Source organism: Setaria italica, chromosome IV (assembly GCF_000263155.2).
Source record: "Setaria italica strain Yugu1 chromosome IV, Setaria_italica_v2.0, whole genome shotgun sequence".
Taxonomy (NCBI): Eukaryota; Viridiplantae; Streptophyta; class Magnoliopsida; order Poales; family Poaceae; genus Setaria; species Setaria italica.
In genome coordinates, this window is record NC_028453.1 from 5,315,243 (window position 1) to 5,339,004 (window position 23,762).

The 23,762-nt window shown below is 48.1% G+C and overlaps 5 protein-coding genes across 6 annotated transcripts; 2 read left to right on the top strand and 3 right to left on the bottom strand.

Moving 5' to 3' along the window:
- Positions 1–1,976: 1,976 nt before the first annotated feature.
- LOC111256936 lies at positions 1,977–2,634 on the bottom strand. Its single transcript, XM_022825653.1, has one exon. The coding sequence runs from the start codon at positions 2,555–2,557 to the stop codon at positions 2,306–2,308; it is 252 nt and encodes an 83-aa protein (XP_022681388.1). The 5' UTR covers positions 2,558–2,634; the 3' UTR covers positions 1,977–2,305.
- Positions 2,635–4,294: 1,660 nt separating this feature from the next.
- Positions 4,295–8,999, bottom strand: LOC101770681 (uncharacterized protein ycf45). Its single transcript, XM_004964750.3, has 9 exons — positions 8,592–8,999; positions 8,293–8,507; positions 7,988–8,138; positions 7,104–7,295; positions 6,312–6,474; positions 5,952–6,187; positions 5,084–5,260; positions 4,861–4,983; positions 4,295–4,744 (listed from the first exon to the last, which is right to left on the bottom strand). The coding sequence occupies exons 1-9, from the start codon at positions 8,997–8,999 to the stop codon at positions 4,439–4,441; spliced, it is 1,971 nt and encodes a 656-aa protein (XP_004964807.1). The 3' UTR covers positions 4,295–4,438.
- Positions 9,000–11,269: 2,270 nt separating this feature from the next.
- LOC101771734 (3'-N-debenzoyl-2'-deoxytaxol N-benzoyltransferase) lies at positions 11,270–13,445 on the top strand. Its single transcript, XM_004964753.3, has 2 exons — positions 11,270–12,734; positions 12,810–13,445. The coding sequence occupies exons 1-2, from the start codon at positions 11,908–11,910 to the stop codon at positions 13,351–13,353; spliced, it is 1,371 nt and encodes a 456-aa protein (XP_004964810.1). The 5' UTR covers positions 11,270–11,907; the 3' UTR covers positions 13,354–13,445.
- A 71-nt stretch (positions 13,446–13,516) lies between these two features.
- LOC101771082 (protein IQ-DOMAIN 1) lies at positions 13,517–17,675 on the bottom strand. Of its 2 annotated transcripts, none has more exons than XM_004964752.3 (6): positions 17,505–17,675; positions 16,734–16,859; positions 15,114–15,254; positions 14,770–14,997; positions 14,519–14,632; positions 13,517–14,286 (listed from the first exon to the last, which is right to left on the bottom strand). In XM_004964752.3, the coding sequence occupies exons 2-6, from the start codon at positions 16,806–16,808 to the stop codon at positions 13,816–13,818; spliced, it is 1,029 nt and encodes a 342-aa protein (XP_004964809.1). In that variant the 5' UTR covers positions 16,809–16,859; positions 17,505–17,675; the 3' UTR covers positions 13,517–13,815. The 2 variants fall into 2 exon arrangements, with proteins under 2 accessions (XP_004964809.1, XP_004964808.1); XM_004964751.2 differs by lacking the exon at positions 17,505–17,675 and adding an exon at positions 17,322–17,469.
- A 4,849-nt stretch (positions 17,676–22,524) lies between these two features.
- Positions 22,525–23,469, top strand: LOC101754082 (RING-H2 finger protein ATL66). The gene has a single exon (XM_004966690.2). It carries the CDS (start codon positions 22,640–22,642, stop codon positions 23,198–23,200), a length of 561 nt encoding a protein of 186 aa, XP_004966747.1. The 5' UTR covers positions 22,525–22,639; the 3' UTR covers positions 23,201–23,469.
- The last annotated feature ends 293 nt before the right edge of the window (positions 23,470–23,762 follow it).

Here is a 23,762-nt window from a genome sequence, read left to right on the forward strand (position 1 = left end):
CACCCTTAGCACATCTTCAAAGTTGTGCTATTCGTGGAGGAGAATGCAGAGGGGGTGTTTGGGAGGAGGGGTTTAAATTTTAGCCCCCGTCACATCGAATGTTTGGACACTAATTAGGAGTATTAAACCTAGACTAATTACAAAACTAATTACACAACCCCTAGGCTAAATCGCGAGACGAATCTATTGAGCCTAATTAGTCCATAATTTGACAATGTGGTGCTACAGTAACCATTCGCTAATGATGGATTAATTAGGCTCAATAGATTCGTCTCGTGATTTAGCCTAGGGGTTCTGCTATTAGTTTTGTAATTAGCTCAGATTTAGTCTTCCTAATTAGCATCCGAACATCCGATGTGACAGGGCTAAAGTTTAGCCCTTGTCTCCCAAACACCCCTAGAGTCTACATGCTAGTTTAAGTTAATTAAGCTAGTATTTATTAGCTCACTTAATTAAGATGATAAATGATACCTGCATCAATGACAAATGTAGTGATTCATTTTCATTAACATTATGTGGGTGTTTGGTTTCTTTAATCCATCAACTAAACTTTAGTCCTGCTCTGTTTGTTTACATGGACTAAAATCCATTAATGCAGTTGAAAAAACGTTTTTATCCATGTTACCACTGTTCACTCGATCCCAAATCCAACCCCAACTCAAATATGTGCTGCCCCAAAGCAATATCAAGACGAATCCCAAGCTGGACATTCCGTTCACGCCACTCTCGTCTCACAAAGCATTGCGTCGTCACCAGATTCTAGTTCTTGACTTCTTGCCAGCCATCGAAGCTTGGGACAAGTTTATTTTATACTAATTAATTAGTTTATTCTAAATATCATATATTTTAGAACGAAGAGAAGAGAGTACGGTACAATCACATATTTTTCCTTTTCAAAGCATATAATCAGTAGCATTGAGTAAAAATATTGTGTTATAATGTAAAAATATTGTGTTATAATAACGACTCTCTTGGTATCTTTTTTAGATCAAAGGAAGAATTGTATTAAATCAAAGCTGAGTACATTATCATGTCACACACAACACTCTTGAAGAAATTAAAATTACATTTAAGAACAATCAAGTACTGCTCTTCATCTTTATTGTACTCACGCGTCATGCAACTCCAAATCTCAATCTCAAACATGTATAAAGATTCGTATAGAAGGTCGTACAGGCATACGCTCAGCAAGCAGGCTGAGAACAAGCGCCCAAAACATGACGACTAACATCGTTGTAGGCTGGACCGAGCAAAATCTTATTCGCGTCTTTCTTCTTCCTCTTCTTGCCACCGATGAAGAAGAGAGACTGATCCCAATCTACCCAACCCAAGACTGATCAACATCAGCTTAAGGGGCAGAATTATTCTCACAAGCCTTTCATCGTGGTTGGATCTAACCATGACAAAATGGAGAAGGGGCTGGAGAAAATTATTTCACGACGGCAGCATCATCCCTGCCTCGATATCGCCATCCGGAAACCTAATTGTCCATTTCATCATGCCAAGGAAGTTGCCGACGCCGTAGTTGCCGCCATCATCTTCATTGGAGTCGCCATGGATAGACTAAATCCACCCTACCTTCTTGTCGTTGCCGGAAAAGAGGAGGAAATAAATCTCCAATATCACGAACCGCGGTATGGAGAAATCTAAACCCTAAAATTGGACTCGATCTACTAAAACTTATTAGAGAGATGGATCCCCACTCCCTCCGGCCTCCGGCGAGATGCCGGAGGTGGGAAGGGAGGGGGACCAACGGTGGTGGAGACGGAGGGCCGGCGGCGGGATTGCGGTGCCACCCATGTCGCCCTTCGGGACGACGCGGGTGATCTTTTTTTTTCTGGCCTTGCTCCCCTTTCGACTCTCTTGGTATCCCTCCATAAACATATGAAACATGTTTTTAGGTGTAATAGGGGAGAGGATCCCCACAAATTCATTTCCCAGAGCTGATTGCAAGCTCAGGAAAACAAGAGGTTCAGCATTTTACAAAACGGGAGCTACTGTTCCCAAATTACATATTGAAATAATGGAAAGACACACCAGGCTTCTGTTGTTGCATGCTTCATCATCATACGAAACATTTTCTCGTAAGACCATAGACAAAACACTGGAAACGAAGAACGTATTAACTACTCCCTACACTCTTTATTTTAGCCGTCGTCCTAAACGTCAATTATCATCGACTATAGGGAGGCGACTTGTCGGGCAAAACGTAGATGTACACCGTGCCGCATCGAAACTGAATCGATTCATGCACGATGCGGCCGGGCAGGAAGCCAAGAACACAAGTGGCGCGAGAGCCGAGGGTTTAATGGTGCTGAGGGTCCGGCCCGCCGGGGCTCGACCTCTTCGACTCGGAGTACGCCGCCGCCGCCGCCGCCGCGCGTGTGAGCCGCGGCACTCCCGCCGCAGTGACCGTCACCTCTTCGACCAGCATTTTCCGGCCGGTGACGATCACCATCTCCCGGCTATCGCCGGTCTCGCAACAGCCGTGCGAGATGGCGGACAGGAGGAGCACGGCGCAGGCCAGCAGCTTCAGCGTATTCGAGCTGGACGCCATTGGTGTCGTCGTCGATCGAGGTCTTCGTGGAATCCTAGGATGTGCAGTGGCTATCTATCGTCTAGCTTTGCGTGGTGGCAGCTTGGATTGCTTGGCAGTTACACGATACCGGTCGAGGATTTATAGGCGCCCGACCTGGTCGTTCGCAGGTTGTCGTTGGCTCGTCGCCTTGTGATCGAGCTGGTTGGTTGCTGCATGCAATACAATGGTGGAGGTGGAGATACCTGTGTGCCGCACTTGAACGGTCGATGGTGAGCTCAGGAAAATCGAAAGGACTTTTTAAGCCATGTTCGTTGTTGCGCATATAGGCTCTCGATCGTCTAGTTTTAATTTAATTTCCATTTTCTTTTTGCACGATGGTACTGCTGGCCCTCTGGAATCTCTGGATCAGATTTTCAGCGGATTATATTTCTTTGGATATACACATGCTTGTTGATGATGCTTAGTGGACGATGACTTAGGCAGGCCAGTCAGCCATTCTAACCGTCAGTCGGTGGCGTGACGTCACGCGAGGAGTCGGTTAAAAGCTCTCCTCGATCGAGAGCCGGCTGCCGGCCAGATCAGCTCGCACGAATTAACCGTCGCCGTGATCTGGATCCGGATCTTCTCCCATCTGTGGACCTTCTGTTTCTCTATGCTCATTCGGCAACGAGTAACACGAGAGAGTAGTTCGTTCTCCACGTACAACTCCACCATTACTACTAAAAGATGGTGACCAGTTAGCAATGCCATTCCAACTCGATCCCTTTGGAAAAGAAGCACTTTCCAGCAACAGTTTCCTACCGGCGTACACCAGAACGAACCAACCTATAGTCGCCTAGGTACATACAGTGGCGTAGCCTGGTAGGCGAGTACAGTAGTGGTACGAACACATACGGTTGGAGTCCTCTCGATCCGCCTTTTTAATTTCGAGTTTGGACGAGCTTTTCGTACCCGATTCGTTCATGCACGCACGAGAGCACGATGGCTTGTTTAGGCCGCGATCCGTGTCAGTTCCCACTGGAGCACCATTCAATACGCCCGGCGGAGCAATGGCGGCGACGCTGAGAGGCCTCGTCGTGCGTGGCCGCCATGGCCCCTCCCCTCGTGGCTCCTCCTCGTCCTCGACCTTCTTTGCTCAACTACCGGCTCCTCCGCTCCAATGCGTCCCGTCCTGTCCGCCCACCAATGTTTCCGGCCATTGGCAGCCTTTTGCTCTCGCCGTACGGAGCTCCGGCCCCCGAGGGCGGCCAGCGGGCGCCGGACGCGGCGGCCGGGGAGGGACCCGACTAGGGTGTGGTTGAGGCGCATGGGCCTCTTGAAGGGCGGCGCTTCAAGCGGCTGATGATGTCTGGATGCAACCAGGAGTCAAAGGGCATCATCTGCCACGAGTAGTTTAAAGTCCTTAAGGCAGTGTGGTGGGACCCACCAAAAATGCTGCAGTACGTACTATGTTGTGCGTAGGAATGGCCAAAATGGCATGGTTGGCCTGGTACAAAAATGGGAGCTTGGGCCACTAGCTGATGGGAGAAATGCAGTGACCAGATTATATCATGCCTATTTTGTTCAGTCGTACGTGCTTTTCAAAAAAAAAAAGAACCTTGTTCAGTATGTTAGAATGGATGAAGATGACTCTGTACGTAAAAAGGAGGTTCCAAAGAGATGCATGAAGATGATGACTGTACCGTCACCAGCTCGACCGGAAAGACGTGAAACGGCCTCGACGTTTTCGGGTTCTGATTCGCAACGGATTCGATCTGTACGCGTAGAGCAGCACTCTTATCCACTTTCGTAAACACAAAGTGCTTTCTGATGAAAGTTAAGTTACCCCCGGATGAAGGGAATATACAGCCAGGTGCAACGGCAGAGCCTGCAGCCAACGAACTGAAAAGGTTATGCCCTCTAATCAGGGAGGAAAGGTAGCCTGGTGATACCGTTCTGGTGTGTGTGATCATCCGTGTCATCATCGGTGCTCCCTGAGTCGGCGAGCCCGGCCGCGGTTCCTTGCTCAGCGCCGGTGGCTTCTTTGGCCGTGAAGTGTGGAAGGATTCTCAGGTGGGAGTTAAGATCCTGGCCTACGACCTCCCACTCGAGGCTGAAGCTCTCGACGAGATCCACTTGGGAGGCGATGATGCTTGGCGGTCTCGGCAGCAGCTGCACGCTCTCGCCTTTCGGGATCACCACTTGCTCGATTGCCAGCCTCGCCTCCTGGTACAATTGTTGAAGGATTGATTCGGGACGAGTAACAATGTTACGGTGAGGGCGGTCGGAATTCAGAAAACACTAGAAAGGAGGGGGAACCTGTGCAGGAATGAAAGATGTACCTCCAGAGCATCAGTTTCCTCTGATGATCTCGCTTCTTCCTTGTCCTCATAATCTATCAACTCGTCCATGTGATCGTCGACGAGGGCACGGAGTGCTCTAGTGATTTGTGACAGGGAGTTTGTCTGTGAAGAACAGCAAGCAAACATAAGGAAAAAAAAGTTTAGTACTTATAAAAGAGTAAATTGGCACTGGGGTCGGAAATGAAAAATGTGCAGATAAAACCTTCACAAAAAAAACCGGTATATCTTGAGATTTCACCACAGCCTGAATCTGAGAATTCTTCTTGAGCTTCGAATGCAACGCGATCACCGCATCAGCTTCGCTGATATTGTAAGTTAAAGCAACAACGTCCTCCAACTCCAGCTGTTTAATGGCTTGCAAGGCAGTCGACTCGGAGATCTAGAACAGCCTATCCAATAAGTTACAAACTAAGTACTGAAAAATTAACGAAAAAACTTTGGGTGAAGAAATGAAAGCTAATGAAACTCGGTGAACATAGGTTATTATCACTACTGTTGCAGTGACAAGAGGGAATATGCAAATAAAGAAAGACAGTCAAGTTAACTGGATTAGGTTTTTACAATATTGTGTACCCAAACAAATTGGAAAAGCAAGCATGCGGATTAGAGCAAGTCACAAGACATGGCACCCCACACCAGTCCACAATAGCAACCTTCCGATACACTTTCCAAACAAAGATCATCAAGGATAATTGGTAGCATAGAGGCTTACGAGCAACTGACCAGCTCAGCTTACTTTTCAATGGTACATACCTACCTTACCCTAATAGTCCTACTATATATAACCAACAGCAAAGATTTTACTTTTGATCAATATCATAGAGGCTTAGAAGTAACTGACCAGCTCAACGTACTTGAGTGCTACATACCTACCATACCTGAATAGTTCTATTATATATAACCGACGGCAGTCAATTTAAGTATCAGAAAATGCCACTCTACCGAAAACAGCACTCTGCCGCCCTCTATATACAAAGACATTATCCAGAGAACCTACCTACTAAGGTAAAGGGGCACACTGCTCATAAAACTAGAGCATCAAAAGAATGAACTATTGAAGAAATCCATACCCCATAAGCGTATAGATTCAAGCTTGACTCAGCTTCATCTGACTTCTCTATATGTCCTTCAGCAGAATCAAGATTAAATGCAGAGTCCAAACTTCTTCTGGCATTCCTTAGAGAATTGCCGTCAAATTGAGTTGCATCTTCATAAAGACCAATATGCGATTGTTCCTTTTGCACGGAAACTTCCTGCACCAATCCCTTTGGACCCAACTTCCGAATTTCAACATTAGGTGGCTTGCCTGCACCAACAAAAGCGTAAATCATGATGACATCAGAGTTACTTATTTATGTGTCTAATATCATAAATATAGCATCAAATTTAACATGATAATGCAGCTAGAAAATAGAACAATCGGTGAGAACCTGCAAGTAGAGCATCTACTGTGGCTTCCAAACTACGATGGACACGTAATTCAGTTTTGGAGACGATCTCTGCAGCACATGTAAATGTTGATGGGCCCTTGCGCTCTAGGACAGTTTTCTGGACCCCTCTCCGGTTAGCTTCTTCATCACCAAGTGTGACACTCTTTCATACAAACAATTGGACATACAGTAAGAAATCTCCTTTATTTTGACAAAAACGGTAACATATAACGACAGAAAAGGAAAAGAAGGTAAAGTGCTTCTGTGCCTTCTGAGAAGAAAGCTGAGCGTCTGCTATAACAATTAGTTGCTAGATTGCACTTAAGCATTAGCCTTGACGATTTTTAGAACTAATGTCTTCCTGTGGAAAACATAGAAGCACCAATCAGGCAATTAGGAAGCAAACTATAAGAACCAAAAACTCGCTTGCACGCTCAGACACATATGGCAAAATCAGTAGTTGTCCTATGTGGCTATATTATTGATCAGTGCACCAGGTTTAAAACTTGATTTGTAAATATAGTCTATTCTCTCACTTTTTTAACTATTCCATCTTCTAGAAGTTGACAACTTTTTTCTGAAAACCTCCATTGTAAACAAGCAAACAATCTGATAAATAACAATCTTCAATTGGAACATGTAACAGCTACAAAGCTGAGTTTAAATACAAAATTTGATATGTTGCATTTCAAGCAGCAAGAACCAAAAAGAGTAAAATTACAGACAGGAACAGCAGAAGACGACATTTTGGTTCGGGAACCGGACACTGAATGAAATGCAGAATGTCCTTACCTGTATTCCTCCCACAAGCATCTCTAGTGATGGATTCATGATCAGATTCTCTATTGTTACACCATGGGCAGTTGCAACAAGCTGTATTCCCCGCTGGGCAATGGTGCTAGCAGCCATAGCCTCTAATTTTGTTCCAATTTCATCAATTACAATTGCCTGAGGCATATGGTTTTCCACGGCTTCTATCAGTACCTGATTGATACCAAATAAGTTAATTAGCATAAGCAGTAAGGTTTGCATTAAAAACACACCAGTATCTAACGTACATATGAATTGATCCAATGCCTTCTTAAAAAGTAAGCGAGTGTTAACTAGTATACAAGCAAACAGAAAGGAAAAGGTCTGAGGTTCCAAGTTCCTGCAAAACACAAAGAAAGCTGACCTTGATCGGTAATTCAACCAGGAACGTGTATAAGTTATCAAATTGATAGCTATAAACCCTCTATAAAAGAGGCCAGAAGACCTATTTTTTTAGAGTTTAAGGGACAAAACGCCCTTATCTGTACACATAGCAACAGGACCAAAACCAGTACCTCGTTCAAGTTCAGATCGCGTCACTGCGTTCGACCAGCGCCCCAGCAACCTTTGGGAACACTGCCCACTTACAAGTTACAACCACCAAAGAGCAAAATGACACCAACTAACTAGCAACTAGTTTCAGAGTGTCTAGCAGACAATACAGGGAGCACCCTGGAGGCACACACCTCACATGCAGCAGACTTATATAATACTGTGCATTATTGAATAGACAGTATATTTACACAAATATTTGACCGGATGCACAGTTAAGTAGAGTACTGATTTATATTCTTTATGCACGAAATGTAAGAAGCTAACAATCGTATTCATCTTCAGAATGCAAAGGGTTATTTCAGGCAACAGACCTTGTGCTGCATATCTTGGTTAGGCACTTGCAACCTACGGGCATTGCCTATTCCTGGGTGAGGAATATCACCATCCCCACCAATCTCATTAGATGTATCAACAATCATCACGCGCTTCTTGTAATCATCAGCCAGCATTCGGGCTATTTCTCTGCAAGGCAAGACAACAAATCAAGGCCAAATTCGGTACATATTGGCACTCTGGATCACGAGCATTTGTGATTCTAGTTGCTACCAATATTTCTCACCAACATTGACTTCTAAATTTACATCTTAACAATCAAAGCTCGTGAATCCAATCCTACCTTATGACAGTAGTCTTTCCTACCCCCGGTGGACCGATGAGCAGTAATGACCCACCATCCTTAACCAAATCTTGAAGCAAATTGGCGCTCCCGGGCACTGCCCGCCCAACGCGGCAAGTGAGGCCTACAATGACGCCCTTCCGGTTCCGAATCGCGCTGATCCGGTGCAGCGTCCGGCTGATTCCGGCACGATTGTCCGCTCCAAAGTCACCAACCTACCAAAAAGGGCATAGCAGACTATAAGCAAGCACGCTAACTCGCGAAGCGTAACAAATTAAGCGCAGCGGATTGAGACGGACTTGGGAGGTGGCGTGTTGGAGGTCGTCGAAGGAGATGGGGCGGTGGGAGAGGAGGAAGTCGCCGGACGGGAAGCGCGCGAGCGGGGGCCGGCCGAGGTCCATGACCACCTCCACGAGCGCCGGGAGCTCCGGGTGGGTCTCCACCCGCCGCCGAAGCTCCCCGGGGAGGAGCTCCAGAAGCCTCCGGAGCTCCTCCTCAGACCCATCCGGCCACGCGGCGCCCTCCGACACCGCCTCCTCGCCCTGCGCGGCGCGGAGGGGGCGCCGCACACCGCGGAGGAGGGAGGCGGGGCGAGGGGCGATCGGGCGCGACGCGACGCAAGGGGAGCGGGAGGCGCGGCGGCGGGAGGGCGGGAGAGTGTAGGGAGGGTGGAGGGAGAGGTGGAGCGGCGGCGCCGGCGGCGGCATGGGTCGGGGCGCACGAGTGGAGGGAAAGAGTTGCGGGTGAGGAAGAGCTTTTTGCAATTTTACCCTTTCATTCAAACATCTGGCCTCGCCACTCGCCAGTTTGCCAATTTGCAATGGGAAACATTACAGCTTTGATTTTGCTACCATTTTGCTCTTTTAATCTATTTATTTTTCTTTTCCCTTGGCCTTTATATAAAGTTCCATACAAAAACGAGAGCCGCAGCTGCGTGGCCTGTCAACGGTTGTCCTGCGCCGGCTGGCACGGTCGTCCCGCGCGGCCTCGCCATGCCCAGGCTGTGCATCCCGCGCAGCGGCTGCCGCCCAAGACAACCTCGAACTCGAATACAGGCATGGAGCAGGAAGCCGGTCCGCCGAACTTTCCCGCGCTGGTGTAGTGGTGTTCTTTTTTAAAAAAATAAAAAATACAATTATCTCCGGACTCTGCGACCGTCATTCTTAGCACCGCTGTCTTCCTTTATGGTCGCCATCGTCGTTAGTTAATGGGCAAGCAACACATCGCATGAGATTTTTTAAAATTTTAACCCTTTTTAATAATATTTTACAGATAAGAAATAACTTTCCATGTTCTGTATCCATGACATTTGGGATAAGGGGCAATCTAGTCTTCTCATGTATCAGTTATGTCAGAATGGTAAAATAGTTAATAGAATTAAGATGGCAATATTTTTTTAATGGTAAGTTGGCGAAGCCAATGTTTATAGTAGTAAGTTGGAGAAGCCAAATGTTTGAAGTCCTAAATTAACTCAGTGAGAAAGTGATTGTTTCGGTGTGCTGAATCCTAGCTATTCAATCTAGAGCCGCTTGATCTGATGACACGACAGGTCATATCACCCTACACCGAAACAACTGGATGGCAGTGTCTCCTGCTACAATACAAGGCATCTTATTGGCATCCATGATGGATCCAGCGCGCGGGGCTAGGGGACTCTAACACCAAATCCTTGGAGCCCCTGAACCCCTCCAAAAAAAAGTCCTGCCATGAAAACTTTGCTGGGAGATTTGAATGTGCCCAGAGGTCGAAGACAACTTTGTTTCTACAATTCTACGCGAGCCATTTGCTAGGCTACAACGAAAGGCTAATTGGCCTCAAAGAAGTTAGGAAGCCCAACTGCAGACCCATTCCTCATCAGAAAACCTACAAGATTCGTGTGCACTATATGTTGGATGGCCCCCTCCCCTATTTGTGCTATAGCCACGCTGCCGCTGGCCCTCCAACACGACGACCCCACCCGTGAGCGCCCCCACGCCATCCCTGCAAGCACCGATGACCCAGCGTGCGCCACGCGTCCCCTGATGCGCCGCCACCCCAAGCGTGCGGCCTTGCCGTGTCTGCCCATCATCCCACCTACATGCGCTGCCAGCCTCATTGTGCGCCTACCGTGGTTGGAGAAGAAGATAAAAAATTGAAATGTTGAATTCATTTTAGCCAAATGTTGAAGCAGGTAATGAAAAATGTTGAACGTAGAATTTTTTATAAGATATCTATTTATATTTTAGAAAAGGTTGAATATAGTATTTTATAATGTTGGTCTAATTTCTAAAGTTGTAACGGGCTTATATACTAGCCCCACTCCCATCGGCCACATTTTGGTTCGGCCGTTCTCCTTGCGTGTGCGCGCGCGCCCCTCACCCTCGTCCAATCGCCGCCCGCTCCCGCTGCTCTCGTTTCCGGTGGCGCGCCAGGGCGACAGGAGGTGCTGGACGCGGAGCGCGTGCCACGACGGGCAGGCTGCAGCTGCAGGCATGGACGCGGACGCGCGATCCGCCGGTCCCAGTGCGCTAGGCGCAGTAGGACGCACGACGACGGGGCGCTGGCCAAAGCCGCCGACGCCCGACGCCAGGCTGCGCCTGCACGCCTGTGCTGGCCTGCTGCTTTGCATGGCATGGCGTCCGCGTTGCAGGCCTGTACCTGCATAGGCCGCAGGCAGGGAGGCTACTCATATCTCTACAGTTCTACTGCCTGGAAATGAATTCATGCTCTCTTGCGAAACATAAATAAACTCATGTTCAGAATAATTTCAGTAGACTCATGAAAGGCATCATGTTATGATCTCGCTCGAAACCTAATGGAATACAGATAGGATAGAGAATTGGGGATTTGGGAAGAAGAACAGAGCGCGGAAGGAACCACGAGGTTCAGAGTTTCAGATAACAGTTGATGAGTTCAACGATGTCGTTACTAGCGATGGTTAGATACCCATTCGCTCGAGTGAGCCATCTGGGCCAACCATGTACCCCCATAAGATCATTTGCAGGCCCACCGCCCACTACAGATTCTACTGAACACATAGCAAAACACAGGATCGACTCGTCAGTTTCAGACAACTTCAGTAGCACTAGCCAACCTCCTTGAGTAACTTTTCTGTTATTTAGCAATTGGTTCGGTGGCTGGAGAATAAGACGTCACCAACTCAGTGGGCGCACGCTCAAAAGATCCATGAAGTGTTAGTTTCTCTCTATTTTGAACGGGGAACAAAGTTTTAGCAAGTAAGAGGACGTGCTTGTAGGTGATCAGACTAACTTGTGCAAAGCTGTCGAGGGAGGAGCTCACACGGTTTCGCTAGTCCAGAAGTCTCAACTCCAGTCTTCAGTCCTCTGCGAGCTTCAGTGACACGGCCGCTAGCGATGACGACATGAACGCCACTGGACTACTGGTGCCTGTGCTCCCACGTCGCCGCTCCCCGCAAAGCATTCCTCCAACCCCTCGCCCAGGTCTGTCCTGCCCTGCCATTCCACCTACTTCCTCCAATTTTGACAGCTCTTAAACCCGGACAGCTCGTCACCGTCGTCCTCGTCGTCATTGCCGCGGCACTCGCCGTCAGTCTGTCGCCGCACTGACGCAGCAGCTTCCAACAGCAGGGGCTCACGCACGCGGCGCCCCTCCCCCATGGAGTCGCAGCGGCTGCGGGTCCTGGACACCGCGCGCCTGTCGCCACCCGCCCCGGCGCCGCACGCCGTGGCGCCGCTCCCGCTCTCCGGCCTCGACGCCGACCGCAACGTGCTCGACGTCACCTTCCGCACGCTCCGCTTCTTCCCGCCTCCCCCGCCGTCCGTCGACCCCTTCGCGGTCCTCCCCCGCGCGTTCGCCGCCGCGCTCGGCCTCTTCCCCGCGCTCGCGGGCCGCGTCGTCCGCGACGGCCACGTCGCCCTCGACGCCGGCGCGGTGCCCCTCGTCCTCGCGGCGTCTGATCTGTCGGCAGCCGACGTCGACACCGACAGCCCTGGATCGGCGCTGCTCGACTGCCTCGCGCCGGGGGACGGCAATGGCGGCGGCGTCGCGGATGGCCCGGCGCTTGCGCTCCAGGCCACGCGGTTCGCGTGCGGCGGCGTCGCGCTCGGGATGCGGGTGGCGCACGCGCTCTGCGACGGCGCGGGCGCCACCAAGTTCCTCGCCGCCGCTGCGCGGTTCGCGCGCGGGATGGGTTCACCCGACGTGGCGCCAGTGTGGGAACGTCGAGAGCTGCTGGGGCCGAGGCAGCCGTCTCGCGTGGCGACGCCGGTGTTCGACCGCGTCCTCGAGCTCGACGGCGACGTCGCGCGGTGCGGGCCGTACGGCGCCGCGGGGGAATGGCACGAACAGCAGCGGCAGCTCGCCAGGGAGTGCTTCCACATGAGCGACGCGCGCGTGGAGGCGCTCAGAGCGCGGCTCGCTGACGAGGCCGGTCTCAGGCTCACGACCTTCGAGGTCGTCGCCGCGTTCATCTGGCGCGCCAAGTAAGCACCTCACCCCACCTGTTTAAGAACTGGATCACAGCCAGATGCTCACCGTGGTCGTGGATCGGCGAGCAGGGTCAAGGCAAACGGGACCAGCTCCGGCGAGGTGGTGAAGATGGTGTACTCCATGAACATCAGCAAGCTCGTCGACCCGCCGCTCCTCGACGGGTATTGGGGCAACGTGTGCGTCCCGGTGTACGTCGCCCTGGCCGCCGGCGACCTCACCGCCCAGCCACTGGCGGCGACGGCCGCCCTGATCAGGAAGAGCAAGCAGGCCGTGGATGACGAGTACGTGCGGTCCTACATCGACTTCCAGGAGCTTCACCGCGGCGAGGGCGTCACGGCGGGCGCCGTGAGCGCGTTCACGGACTGGCGGCGGCTCGGCCATGGCGACGTGGACTTCGGGTGGGGCGGCCCCGACGCCGTGCTGCCTCTCTCGTGGAGGATCCTCGGGAGCACGGAGCCGTGCTTCCTGCTGCCCTACGGCGCCGGGGACGAGAGGCGGCGACGGGGGTTCAAGGTGTTCGTTGCGCTGCGGCGCATAGCGGTGGCTGACTTCAGAGAGGAAATGCAGGACCTGGTGATGCAGCAGCAGCAGAGTTCTGCGGGAAAATTGTGAATTTGTTACTGACAGTCTGATACAGCAAACTGAATAATCCGCATCGAATTTGAACTGAATCCTCATTTGGATCAAATAAACCCTTTGGAGAATATACTCGTTCAATATGCTTATGATTGATTTACAATTTGATCCTAATTTTATGGACAGAACGACCTTGCAATTTTGTTCCAACAAGACCTTCCATTCAAGCAGATAGCCAGGCAAGTCTTATTACAACAGCACAGCAATGAATAGCAGATATCCTAGTCCTAACCAAAACCACTCTCATCAGATATGTCATATGTGCATAATCGCTCAAACCAAGCACATTCTACATTGGCACTCGTTGTTCCATATCACTGAAAGGAGACAAAAATGAAAAAAAAGAAAAGAAAAACAAACAACAAACTGTGAAAAACACGAGGACTTCACAAGATGTATCGTACAATGATCAGTAACCATTTCCAGGACTGCTTGTCTTCATGCGCTGACTGAAGGAACCACTTGCTGTTGCTGCTGCTGCTTCTCTGGTCTCCCTTTCATTTCCTTGGCCTTTGGTTTCGGCGGAGTGCCTGCCGCCTTTGCTCTCTGCTCCTTCGGCGCCGCTTTCTTCTGATCGCTTGGAGGTGATGGTGATGGCTTCTTCTGATCAGTAGGTGATGGTGATGGCTTTTTCTGATCAGCGGTTAACGGTGATGGCTTTTTCTTAGGGGCTTTCCGGTCATTGACGTTGTTGCTTAGGGTGATGGAGCCTTGCAGCTTCAGAGCCGATGGGTTTGTGTTGCTGTTATCCTTCTTTGCCTGTGCTTTCTTCGGGTTCTCGGGGTGGACCAGGGACCGCGGCTCCCATGGCCTTGCAGCTATCCAGCGGTCCATCCAGCTCCAGCCCCAGCCACCCTTCCCGACTTCATAGCTGAAGTTTCCTAGACTTGTGGCAGACCTTGCTCTCCACTGCAAAATGATAAAATACATCATTGTCTTGACACTGTTGAGGTGCACTCACTCACTCAGAATGCTGCTATGTGTTCTCTTGAACAAATTATGATTGTCGTGGTTCAGAGTTAAGGCATGTGTCTAGATTTAGACTGAAGTTTTGAGCCTTTCGTAAGTTGACTTCAATCATAGATATTGATTTATGTACTATAAATGAGCCGCAACATTAGAAATAACAGTTAGTATAAACCTGATGGTTGAACGCATAGGCCATGGCTCGCTCACGCTTCACTGCTGCTTCTTCCCTTTGTTGTATCCTAGCAAGTATTTCATCCATAGTATCTGAACCTCCATTCCATTCAACCTAATAAAAGATGGAACCAAAAAACAAAAAATGCAATATCATTAACAAAATATTACTTTCTCTGACTAGAGTTCTTTGACAAGTGAGTGAGTAAAAATAATTTACAAGGAACATGACTCTTGAGGGTTAACACTCACCTGCAAATTATGTAGTTTTGCCTCGAGTTTCATTTGATTCTCCTGCTTCTTCTTCCTGTTGCGCCCTTCGGTGACCATGAAAGCACGCCGGTTTCTTATCTCTGACTGCAACTTGTTCCAAGACTGTATATAGCTCAGTGTGGCAGCAGTCTGCTTCTTAACTGGATTGGCTTGACCAACAACACGCAATCTTTTAATGCCCCTGAGACAACGGAGGGTTTTCCTCGCCTGCAAGTAAGTGATGAGCAGTGTTGAAGAAGGGGTAACAATCCATTTGTAAAATGTCTGAATTCAGCAGTCTACGTAACAGTAGTGAAATCCATATCATCAACGGTTCATGTTACCTTGTATTTCCGAAACGCGTTCTGAATCCGTGTAGCAGCCCATTCCTCGAGTGCTGCATTGTCTTCATGGTCACTACTGGAAGAAGGGCCATTCGATTTCTGATTTGTCTGGCTGCCTCCATTTGGTAATTGACCAGCGAGCTTCATTGGCAAAGGAAATAGGTAAAAATGAGGCTGATGATCATTTGTACAATATTCGACCATTAGTTTCTCTAAGGTATATCAAAACCCTCAGCAACAAAAGATACTTTATCGATGTCAATTAGGACTGGTGGACCAAAAGTTTCATTAGGCCAACTGATCTCTGAATACTGATGTAGGAGGGGAAAAAAGTCATAAAAGGTCAAATTAGTTGTCAAATTACTTTGGCTGGCCAGTCTGAGTTCAAAAGTGAGAGTTGAACATAACAAATCTCATTGAATTTTGGCAACTGAATCAAATAAAAACTTTAGAGAAATGCCTACCAAATGATAAATGTAGGTTCTTATAGGGTCCCATGCAGACTACAGTAACATAGAAGAAAACAAGCAACTGTGGCATATCTAGTAAAGATATCAACTACTAAATAAAATGATACTTAGCATGTTCAATTAGTCATTGGCCAGGCAAACAATATCGGATTTAATGATGTCAGTTGATGGGCCCAGTTACCAGTGGCCACAGATGACATCTAGATATGCAGAAGGTTAGCACTTAACTCTAAGTCTCTAACTCACACCTGCTCCCAAAACAAAACGCACATACACGCACACACCAAAAAAAAAGCCTCTAACTTACACAGTTCAAGCCAGCATAATGTAGTCTCCCGTTATTGCCTTGAACAGATCAAATTTCCTTACAAATGTTTAAACATTTATTTAGGAAGAAAATGCCATGGGAGATCAATACAAAATATCATGACCGTTTAATCAGTAGTCAAACTATCCCAATGACAAATCCAAGTTCAAAAGTGATACTTGAAACATAGCATGGCTTACTGAATTTATGAATCAAACCAAAATGTCAAGAAATGACTGCTCAATGATAAATGCAGGTTCTTGGAGGGCTCCATGCAGATTATATCCTAAAGCAACACAGAAGAAAACAAGCAACCGTGCACTGTCTAGTAAACAATTCAACTACTGAAGGGAGATAAATATTTGATATTTTGCATATACAACTAGTCATTATCCAAGTAGATGGTTTAAGATTTCTTGCTGTCAGTTGATGGCCCAGTTAGCAGCAGCCAAAGGACATTCCGGATATGCAGAAAGTTATTATCCTGAAGGTAGCACCTAACTCTAACTCACCCAAAGAGAAACTGTTCTATAAGTCAACATCAGTAACTTTCCATTATTGCTACCAACAAACCAAGCTTTCCTTACAGCCAACTTTCTAATTATGATTGGCACAGGCACAGCAACAGTACACCAAGTTGGCTCAGATGATAGGATGTCCACTTGTCCTGGCCATTCTTTAATGATGGAACAGAATGAATGGCATCCCTTTTCAGGTTGCTTGGAAGGCATGCAAGGCAAGCTGGTGTACAGGACATCCAGGAGGGGCTTCGAAATTGGGGTAGAAAGGCTATCTTTTTTTTTTCTCTCGAGGATGGGAATGGAAGAAAAGATGATGGAGTACCTTTGCGTGCTTTGACTTTGCCCGTTTCGATTTTTTCTTGCTGATGATCGTCTTGAACCAGTCCCCGGACCCCATGGCTTCAACAGGGGTGCACCGCAGGGATCAATTTGTGTTCAGGTCCGCTTGCTTAGATCACAAGGAAAATGAAGGGGAATAGATTAGCTAGGATGTGTAGTTTAAAAAACTGCAAAAGAATAATGACTTCACGTGATGGTGCAACATTCGTTGATCACGGCGTGGAAAATACTATTACGGACGAACCAAGTTCAGAGCCTTGTTCTGAATCTCTCTGATACTATGACTTGAGTAAAAAAGCAAAAACTTCTTGAAGTGAACAAACATCATAGTATTTCTGAATATCTACAACGAATTTTTACAACAAGAATGAGAAACGAAGTTCCTTTCGGTGAGAAAGTCCCTAGAAAATTGTATTCAGATTTCAGACAGACACTTTGCCAAATTGAATAAGAATGTTAACTCAAGTTAAATCGAGCAAGCTGAGTAATAAAACAGAACTCAAGAACCCATTGAAATCTTTCAGAACTGGCAAGTTCCCTGCAAGAAAGGTTGGTGCTTTCTCCTTCTAACCTGAACAAGAAGACCAAACCCCTGGGGAAACCAGCCCATGGCTCATCGAATCCTCTGTTCATCCATCGGAGCGCAAAGAAAGCGGGCACCCCTCGTAAACCCAGAGCCGAAACCAGACCAAGAAGGGCAAAGCCCAGGACCAGAGAGCAGAGGAACAAGCAGCAGGGAGCAGAAACTAAGTACCTGAGGTTCAGAGGAGGGCGGTGGCCTAGCCTGAATCCGATCAGGAGTTGCTGTCAGGTGGGGGGAGATGGCAGAGGTCGGAGGTCAGGGACGGGAGGCAGCCATCGGAAGCAATGGATCTCCTTCCTCTCCAGCTTTCGGAGGGGGGGTGCGGTGGGAGGGAAGGTGGAAAGGTGCAGGGTTGGAGTTAGATATAGGTCCAGATCAAGTCCCTTGTCCAATTGCTCCCCCGTTGCTTTCTTTACTCGCGCATCCCTCGGCCACTGACCACTGACTGCTGACTTACTGACTTTCACTTACTGCGTGATTGCGGTGTTAGTGGTTACTTTTTGACGGTAAATAAAGGGGGACAGGAGGCAGCTTCACCTTGACTTCTCCTTAATGACCCACTTGGGCAGAGCAAAGCAGAGCAGAGCATGGCATGCTGCTTGCAGAATACAGGCTGCAGTTTTTTTTTTTACTATCACTGTTCATTCATGTGAAGAAACCTCGGAAACTGTCTGAGTTAAAAGGAAGTGTGAGCAAATAATAGAGGTACTAATTGTCAGGTAATTGTACTGGCAGTACTCCTGGTTGGTGAACGGTGAGCAGCAAACTCTTAAGCCATTGGTGACTGGTCACCCGTGGGCAATCTTGGAGCCCTCCCAGGCTTAGGATGCTCATTTGCATTGCTGGTCCAATCAAGACTCTGCTGCAGGACCATCTTCAGAGGCACCACTACATCAGCATCTCTATGTTTTTCCTGCTAGAGTCGAGGTGGAGCATTCTTGTGTATTATTTGGTCCAAACTTGCAGTCAAGACTGTGATGGAGGATCATTCAGAGGCAAGAACACCGCACCACTGCTATTCCACTTATGCTATCTGGTCTCATGGAGTAGAAATGGAAGAAAAAAAAAAGAATTCCTGGTCTGAATCTGCAGTGGCCTACACAACAAAACAACACAGGCCTTTTCCCCTGATGAAGACCATTGCTATCTGCGGTGACTTGGCCAGCTCTGCTGATCAACCCATGGCAGAACGGTGACCAAGCGAGTTCTGAAGAAGCCGCCGATAAAAGAAGGGGATGCGACGAGCACGTTGGGCTGGCTTGGCCAGTTTACAATTCCAACGGTTGGTGCGCTGGTGTTGTTCCCTTCCCCTGCCTCACAGCCCACGCCAACAGCGACGGCGGAGCTAATCCCTGGCCGGACAGCCGGAGATCCATTTGCCACGCCGGCGCCTGGCGCGCCGGTGATTGGCCGCACGTCTGCCGGAAAGCCGAAGCCCTAGCTGTAGTCTACACGTTTCCAGCAGTAAACCTCCCCATTTTTGCCCCAGACAGTAGGCGCCATAGGTGCATGCTAAAAACTGAAGCCATGCAATGCAGAGGTGAAGATCTTAGGTTGTTGTTGTTAGTGTACTGTCGTGGAGAGACAGCACGTCGGGGTCGTCGTGTCTTTGTACAATTATGGTGGTGGTGATGAGTGCAATGCAAGGTAATGTGACTGCCCCATGGGTGATGTGTAGTGCATGATGTGCCATCAGCAGCTTCAGAAAAAATGATACCTCAGCAGCTGAAAAGGCTGGAGGTACAGAGATGAATGAATGCAACTCGTGCACTAAATGTCAAAAGATTAAGAAGGATCAAGCGGTGCATTAGTTAATACAGAGAAGTGGAGTACTTCTATAATATGTGCTGACAAATTATTTTATTGGTGGATTGAAAAATGGCCTCGGAAATAATGTATTGTAAATTGCATGGAAGTAGTAGGGCAGGCCTCCCCTCTGGCCACCAAGTTATTGTAGTCAAGAATTTTACTCCCTTCGTCCCAAATTACAGGTCATTTTGACTTTTGTAGATTCATAGATTTTATTATGCACTTAGATATACTCTATATCTAGAATGCATCTGGAAAAGTCAAAATAACCTATAATTTAGAATTATAATTTGGAATTAAGGGAGTAGGTCACTCAAGTCGTTCCCATTGGCCCGCGTAAAGCGCATACCATGTCAGCTCAAGTGGCCTCCACGATGGAAGAGTGTGCATATTTCAATTTGGCCTCTTGGCAAATAATTAAATATGACCTAGTTTTTCAGGTTGGCGCTAGATAAGTGCAAATGTCGAATTGCCCCCTACACTGTAAATTTCAGTTGCCCCCCTGGACTATTCGAAGTGCAGATTTCAGATTGGCTACTGTGCTAAGTGTAAATTTCAGGAGGAGAAACTAGTGAGACAAAAAATATCCGGAGGTTGATTATTCACGTGTCCTTGCAAAGGCTCCATGAAAAGTTCAATACCTCGTTGCATGATTGCACTAGCACTTCTGTGATAAATCGCTCTAAATTTACAAGTGACGAGCAACTACGGTAGCAAGTCATGAAATTGCTCGACAGTGTGTAAATATCCTCATTATGCTCAGAAAATTACCAAACTAAAGTGGTCAAAGATTACCTCTTCACACCGTACGTGAACCAAGTGCTTAGATTTTTATAATGAAAAAAAAAACTCGAGACTCAGCGATTATGGGTCGCATTCTAGCAGTGGGACGGTGGAAGGGATTTCAGAGCCATTGTGGGCGATGGTCGTGATTAGCCGTGATCTCCCTGCCCCGCTGCGTGGATATTCCAAACAGCGTTGGCATCCATTTGCAATAGAATTAGCACCTTGCCGCTGACTCCATTTGGATGATCAGGATCCCAACGCAAACCGACACAGGCTTCTTCATTCTTGAAAAGTAAAATAAAAAAAACAAAACAGGCAGAGGAGAAATGTCTACTGATTGATGGTATTTCAATTCTCAACCGGGAACTTGAGTCATAATCAAATGCTCAGAAAATCCAGCTGCCGCAACCAGCAGCAAGACACCCGAAAACGAACCTCGAGCAGGGGTCCTGATTGAGCATGATTCGACTGGTGTAACCGACTGCGGTTTGCGTAGCTGTTGCAACCTTTTTTTTTTTATATCTGCGTGCGTTTGATGATGATGAAGAGATCGGCTGGAAGATCAGGGCGTGTACACGCAAGCTGTTGTTGCCTCCAATCATGGCGACAACGACGCAACCGCCATGTCAACATCAGATGACAAAATGGAGCGACGAGCTTAAAGATCGAAGATACCTGCACGAGAGCAATCACAGGAAACAGCAGGAAGCAATCGCCAATTCGGTGTATACGGAGTGACAGGCCAGCATGAACTAGCTACCCGTGATTAGTAGTATAGTACATGAATATGAGTATATAAATATTACCGTGTGAATCATATGCAAATTGAAACTGGTGGCGGTTTGTGGCAGTTGAGTGCAAGATTATCAAAAAAGGAAAACAATAATGTGACAGTTGAGCATACTACTAGGCTCAGGCTGGGTACAGAACTGCAGATGTTGTCGGCCATCTTTTTTGTCTGAAGTTGTTGTCGGCTGTGTTTGACTGTCCCTAAATCATCACATTTATCACAAATCCTGATCATTGTTTTACTTCTTTTTTTTTTCGGATTTTTAATTGTTTTTATTAGTGTTTGAAATTTCCCCACGGAATCAAGCGGCCAGTTGCAGGATCATTGAGCCGGCCCGGCCCATATAGCAAAAAGGCTGGCTAGGAGGCTTCTTCCATTTCTCCGGCTTGCTTAGCCTGGACTTTCCCCGCCATTCGATTTTACGGGCTGGGCCGATAACAGAAATCGTGCATTCAAACCATTTGCATGCACATGCATGATTCGAGAAGAGCCAAAATAAAAATAAAAATAGAAATAAAAACTACGGCTTATCAGCAGTTGAGCACGAGCGAATCACATTGCATCCGCTGCTTGATCGTTGAATTGTCCTTTTCAGCTAGTACTCCAACCAATTTATAATTTTGCCCATCCAATAGATCGAACTTTTCACATGCAGATGCAGCAGGCAGCCCAGAAGATTATCATGTACTAATTCTATCTTATGAAAATTGAACTTCTGAAGAGAGCTTTGATTATGTGACTTTGGGAGACTCCTGGGACCACACTGCATGCTGTGGACCCCACGCATCAGTAGAATAGCATCCATGCATCTGTGGATACTGCTTGGTACACGCCTGGACAAATCCGGTTTTCAGGCAGAGTGTTCTTCGAAATGGACAAACTCAGTTGAATGCATTTAGAACGTATGTAGCAGTTGCAGCCTGTAGTCCTGTAATCAAAGAACAGGCCCACAGCCGTTTTCAGTTGCTGTCCCACTTCCAATCAGTAGGCCTGTTTTGGAGTAGTCTTGGTCCGATAACTCCAAACTGAAGCAGGTTTTTTTTAAAAAAAAAAACTCCAAACTGAAGCACATGAAAATCCTAGCCTAAATATCCGGTATCCCATTTTCAGAGTTGATTATTCCCTTACGATGGGGGTTTTGGATTCTCTAGTATGTTATCATTGCCGTGCTTGAAATTAACTGGCTAAGAACGTTATCTTCTAGAAATGCATTGGTAAGTGACGATATTTTGGTGTCTAAATGCATGAACCTGCATCCCATGTATGTGTAAAATCCAGGCTGTTCAACCACCCATATGAGTTAGCTAAATCCAACTCGGTATGCATTAAATCTAGAGTATAAGATGCTCCCTGAATTATTCAGACTTGTCAACCTTTGATCAAAGGGAAAAAAAATTGCATTTCTCTTCGATCCACGTATTACCATTTCATATTCATCTTAGGCAGCATCATCTTATTCATCTTAGGCAGCATCATCTTAAGGGTGCAAGGCGCCTGTTGCATTAAGAGAAATAATAGTGTTCTTGTTGCAATTATATACAACCCTCGGTCAATTTTTAGAAAAAAACATATAGGAAGTTCACCTGCTTCTTATTGAACCCGATCTTTAAAACTGTTAGCTCTTTACCACCCCTTTGGACACTATCACGAGCGCGAAAATGGCTAAAAACAACTACTTGGAGGTTAGGATGGGGTGCCCAACTCATTCTCATTATTGTCTCTTCGTGAAGAGGGCGTGAAGATTGTTTTTCCAAAAAAACTTGGATGGAAGGAAGATGACACGAATTCCGATACATATGCGTAGCAGGATACCTCCTCTTTGTTTGTTCTACTCCGTCACCGCGTCGCATGTGTGTGAATGATACAATTCCCAACTGGCTCTCGCTAAACGTCAGCGCTCCCACTTCCACTGCCGCGCCATATGGTTCCCTCCGCCGACGCGTTCCGCGGCAACCCGCCCGGCCCGGCGGGCGGCGGCGATGATGACACCGAGATCCGAGTCCTTGTCCCGCTGTTCCTCGCCTCCGCCTTCCTGTTCTTCGTGACCTACCAGCTCTTCGGCCTCGCCGCGGCCGGCGGCGTCGTGGCGCTCTTCGCCGTCTTCGCGCTCGCCGCCCACCGCGTCAGGTTCTCCTGCGCCTTCCCCTTCCTGCACCTGTCCTGGCCGGGCGTGACCACCGGGGGCGGCGGCAGCGGCGCCGTGCTGTTCCGGACTGGGGCGACCGGCGGGATGGACGCGGCGGCGATCTCGGCGCTCCCAGCGGCGTTCGGGTACAAGCGGGACCACCCCGCGACGGGGTGGGCGCAGTGCGCGATATGCCTGGGCCTGGTGCGCGCCGGCGAGGCCGTGCGGCGGCTGCCGGCGTGCGGGCACCTGTTCCACGCCGGGTGCATCGACAAGTGGCTGCGCGCGCACGCGACGTGCCCGCTCTGCCGCGCCGCCGTCGGCGCCGCCGCCGCCGCGCCGGAGCTGCCTATCTAACGGCATGGCACCGGCGCAATCAGATCGTAGGGAGTTTGTTGCTATGCTAGGGATTCTCTTCATTAGTGCTGAGTTCATCAGAATTCTGACATCGAGTTCGTGATCTTGGCATGAAACCATTTTCGTGTTCTAGAGGAGTATTAGCTGAATTAATCCGGGACTGAAATTATGGTGCGTGAAATGTGCATGAGAATTGTTCGAGAACATCATCGAGGGGTGGATAACTAAGGGTGTGTTTGGTTGCATGCACCACATGATGCATGCATGGATGATGGTGGTTCAACCAATTTGCTTGTACTATATGGTTCACTCTAATTAGTAGAATAATGTATTAAGTGGGACGGCCTCATCCTGGATGAGTTGGTCTAATTCACCCAAACAAACAAAAAGATCATTATTATTTTGAATCATTTCATACATGAATCAAATGATACAACCAACCAAACACACCCTAAGCTAGCAGCCGAATACCTGCACGTCGCGGTACCAATCATATCAATCTGTGCGACTGCGCCACTCCCTTGGCTCCACGCGACACGCTGTTGTCACTTCAAACTCGGGA

Excerpts from the sequence above, each read along its gene's own strand:
- LOC111256936 (XM_022825653.1), bottom strand. The coding sequence starts at position 2,557 with ATGGCGTCCAGCTCGAATACGCTGAAGCTGCTGGCCTGCGCCGTGCTC.
- LOC101770681 (XM_004964750.3), bottom strand. The coding sequence starts at position 8,999 with ATGCCGCCGCCGGCGCCGCCGCTCCACCTCTCCCTCCACCCTCCCTAC. Across the intron at positions 8,139-8,292 it reads GGAAAGACTACTGTCATAAG|AGAAATAGCCCGAATGCTGG; the intron begins GTAGGATTGGAT and ends CTTGCCTTGCAG. Across the intron at positions 6,188-6,311 it reads AGTAGATGCTCTACTTGCAG|GCAAGCCACCTAATGTTGAA; the intron begins GTTCTCACCGAT and ends TTGTTGGTGCAG.
- LOC101771734 (XM_004964753.3), top strand. The coding sequence starts at position 11,908 with ATGGAGTCGCAGCGGCTGCGGGTCCTGGACACCGCGCGCCTGTCGCCA. Across the intron at positions 12,735-12,809 it reads GCGTTCATCTGGCGCGCCAA|GGTCAAGGCAAACGGGACCA; the intron begins GTAAGCACCTCA and ends ATCGGCGAGCAG.
- LOC101771082 (XM_004964752.3), bottom strand. The coding sequence starts at position 16,808 with ATGGGGTCCGGGGACTGGTTCAAGACGATCATCAGCAAGAAAAAATCG. Across the intron at positions 14,998-15,113 it reads ACGCGTTTCGGAAATACAAG|GCGAGGAAAACCCTCCGTTG; the intron begins GTAACATGAACC and ends ACTTACTTGCAG. Across the intron at positions 14,287-14,518 it reads CCTATGCGTTCAACCATCAG|TGGAGAGCAAGGTCTGCCAC; the intron begins GTTTATACTAAC and ends ATCATTTTGCAG.
- LOC101754082 (XM_004966690.2), top strand. The coding sequence starts at position 22,640 with ATGGTTCCCTCCGCCGACGCGTTCCGCGGCAACCCGCCCGGCCCGGCG.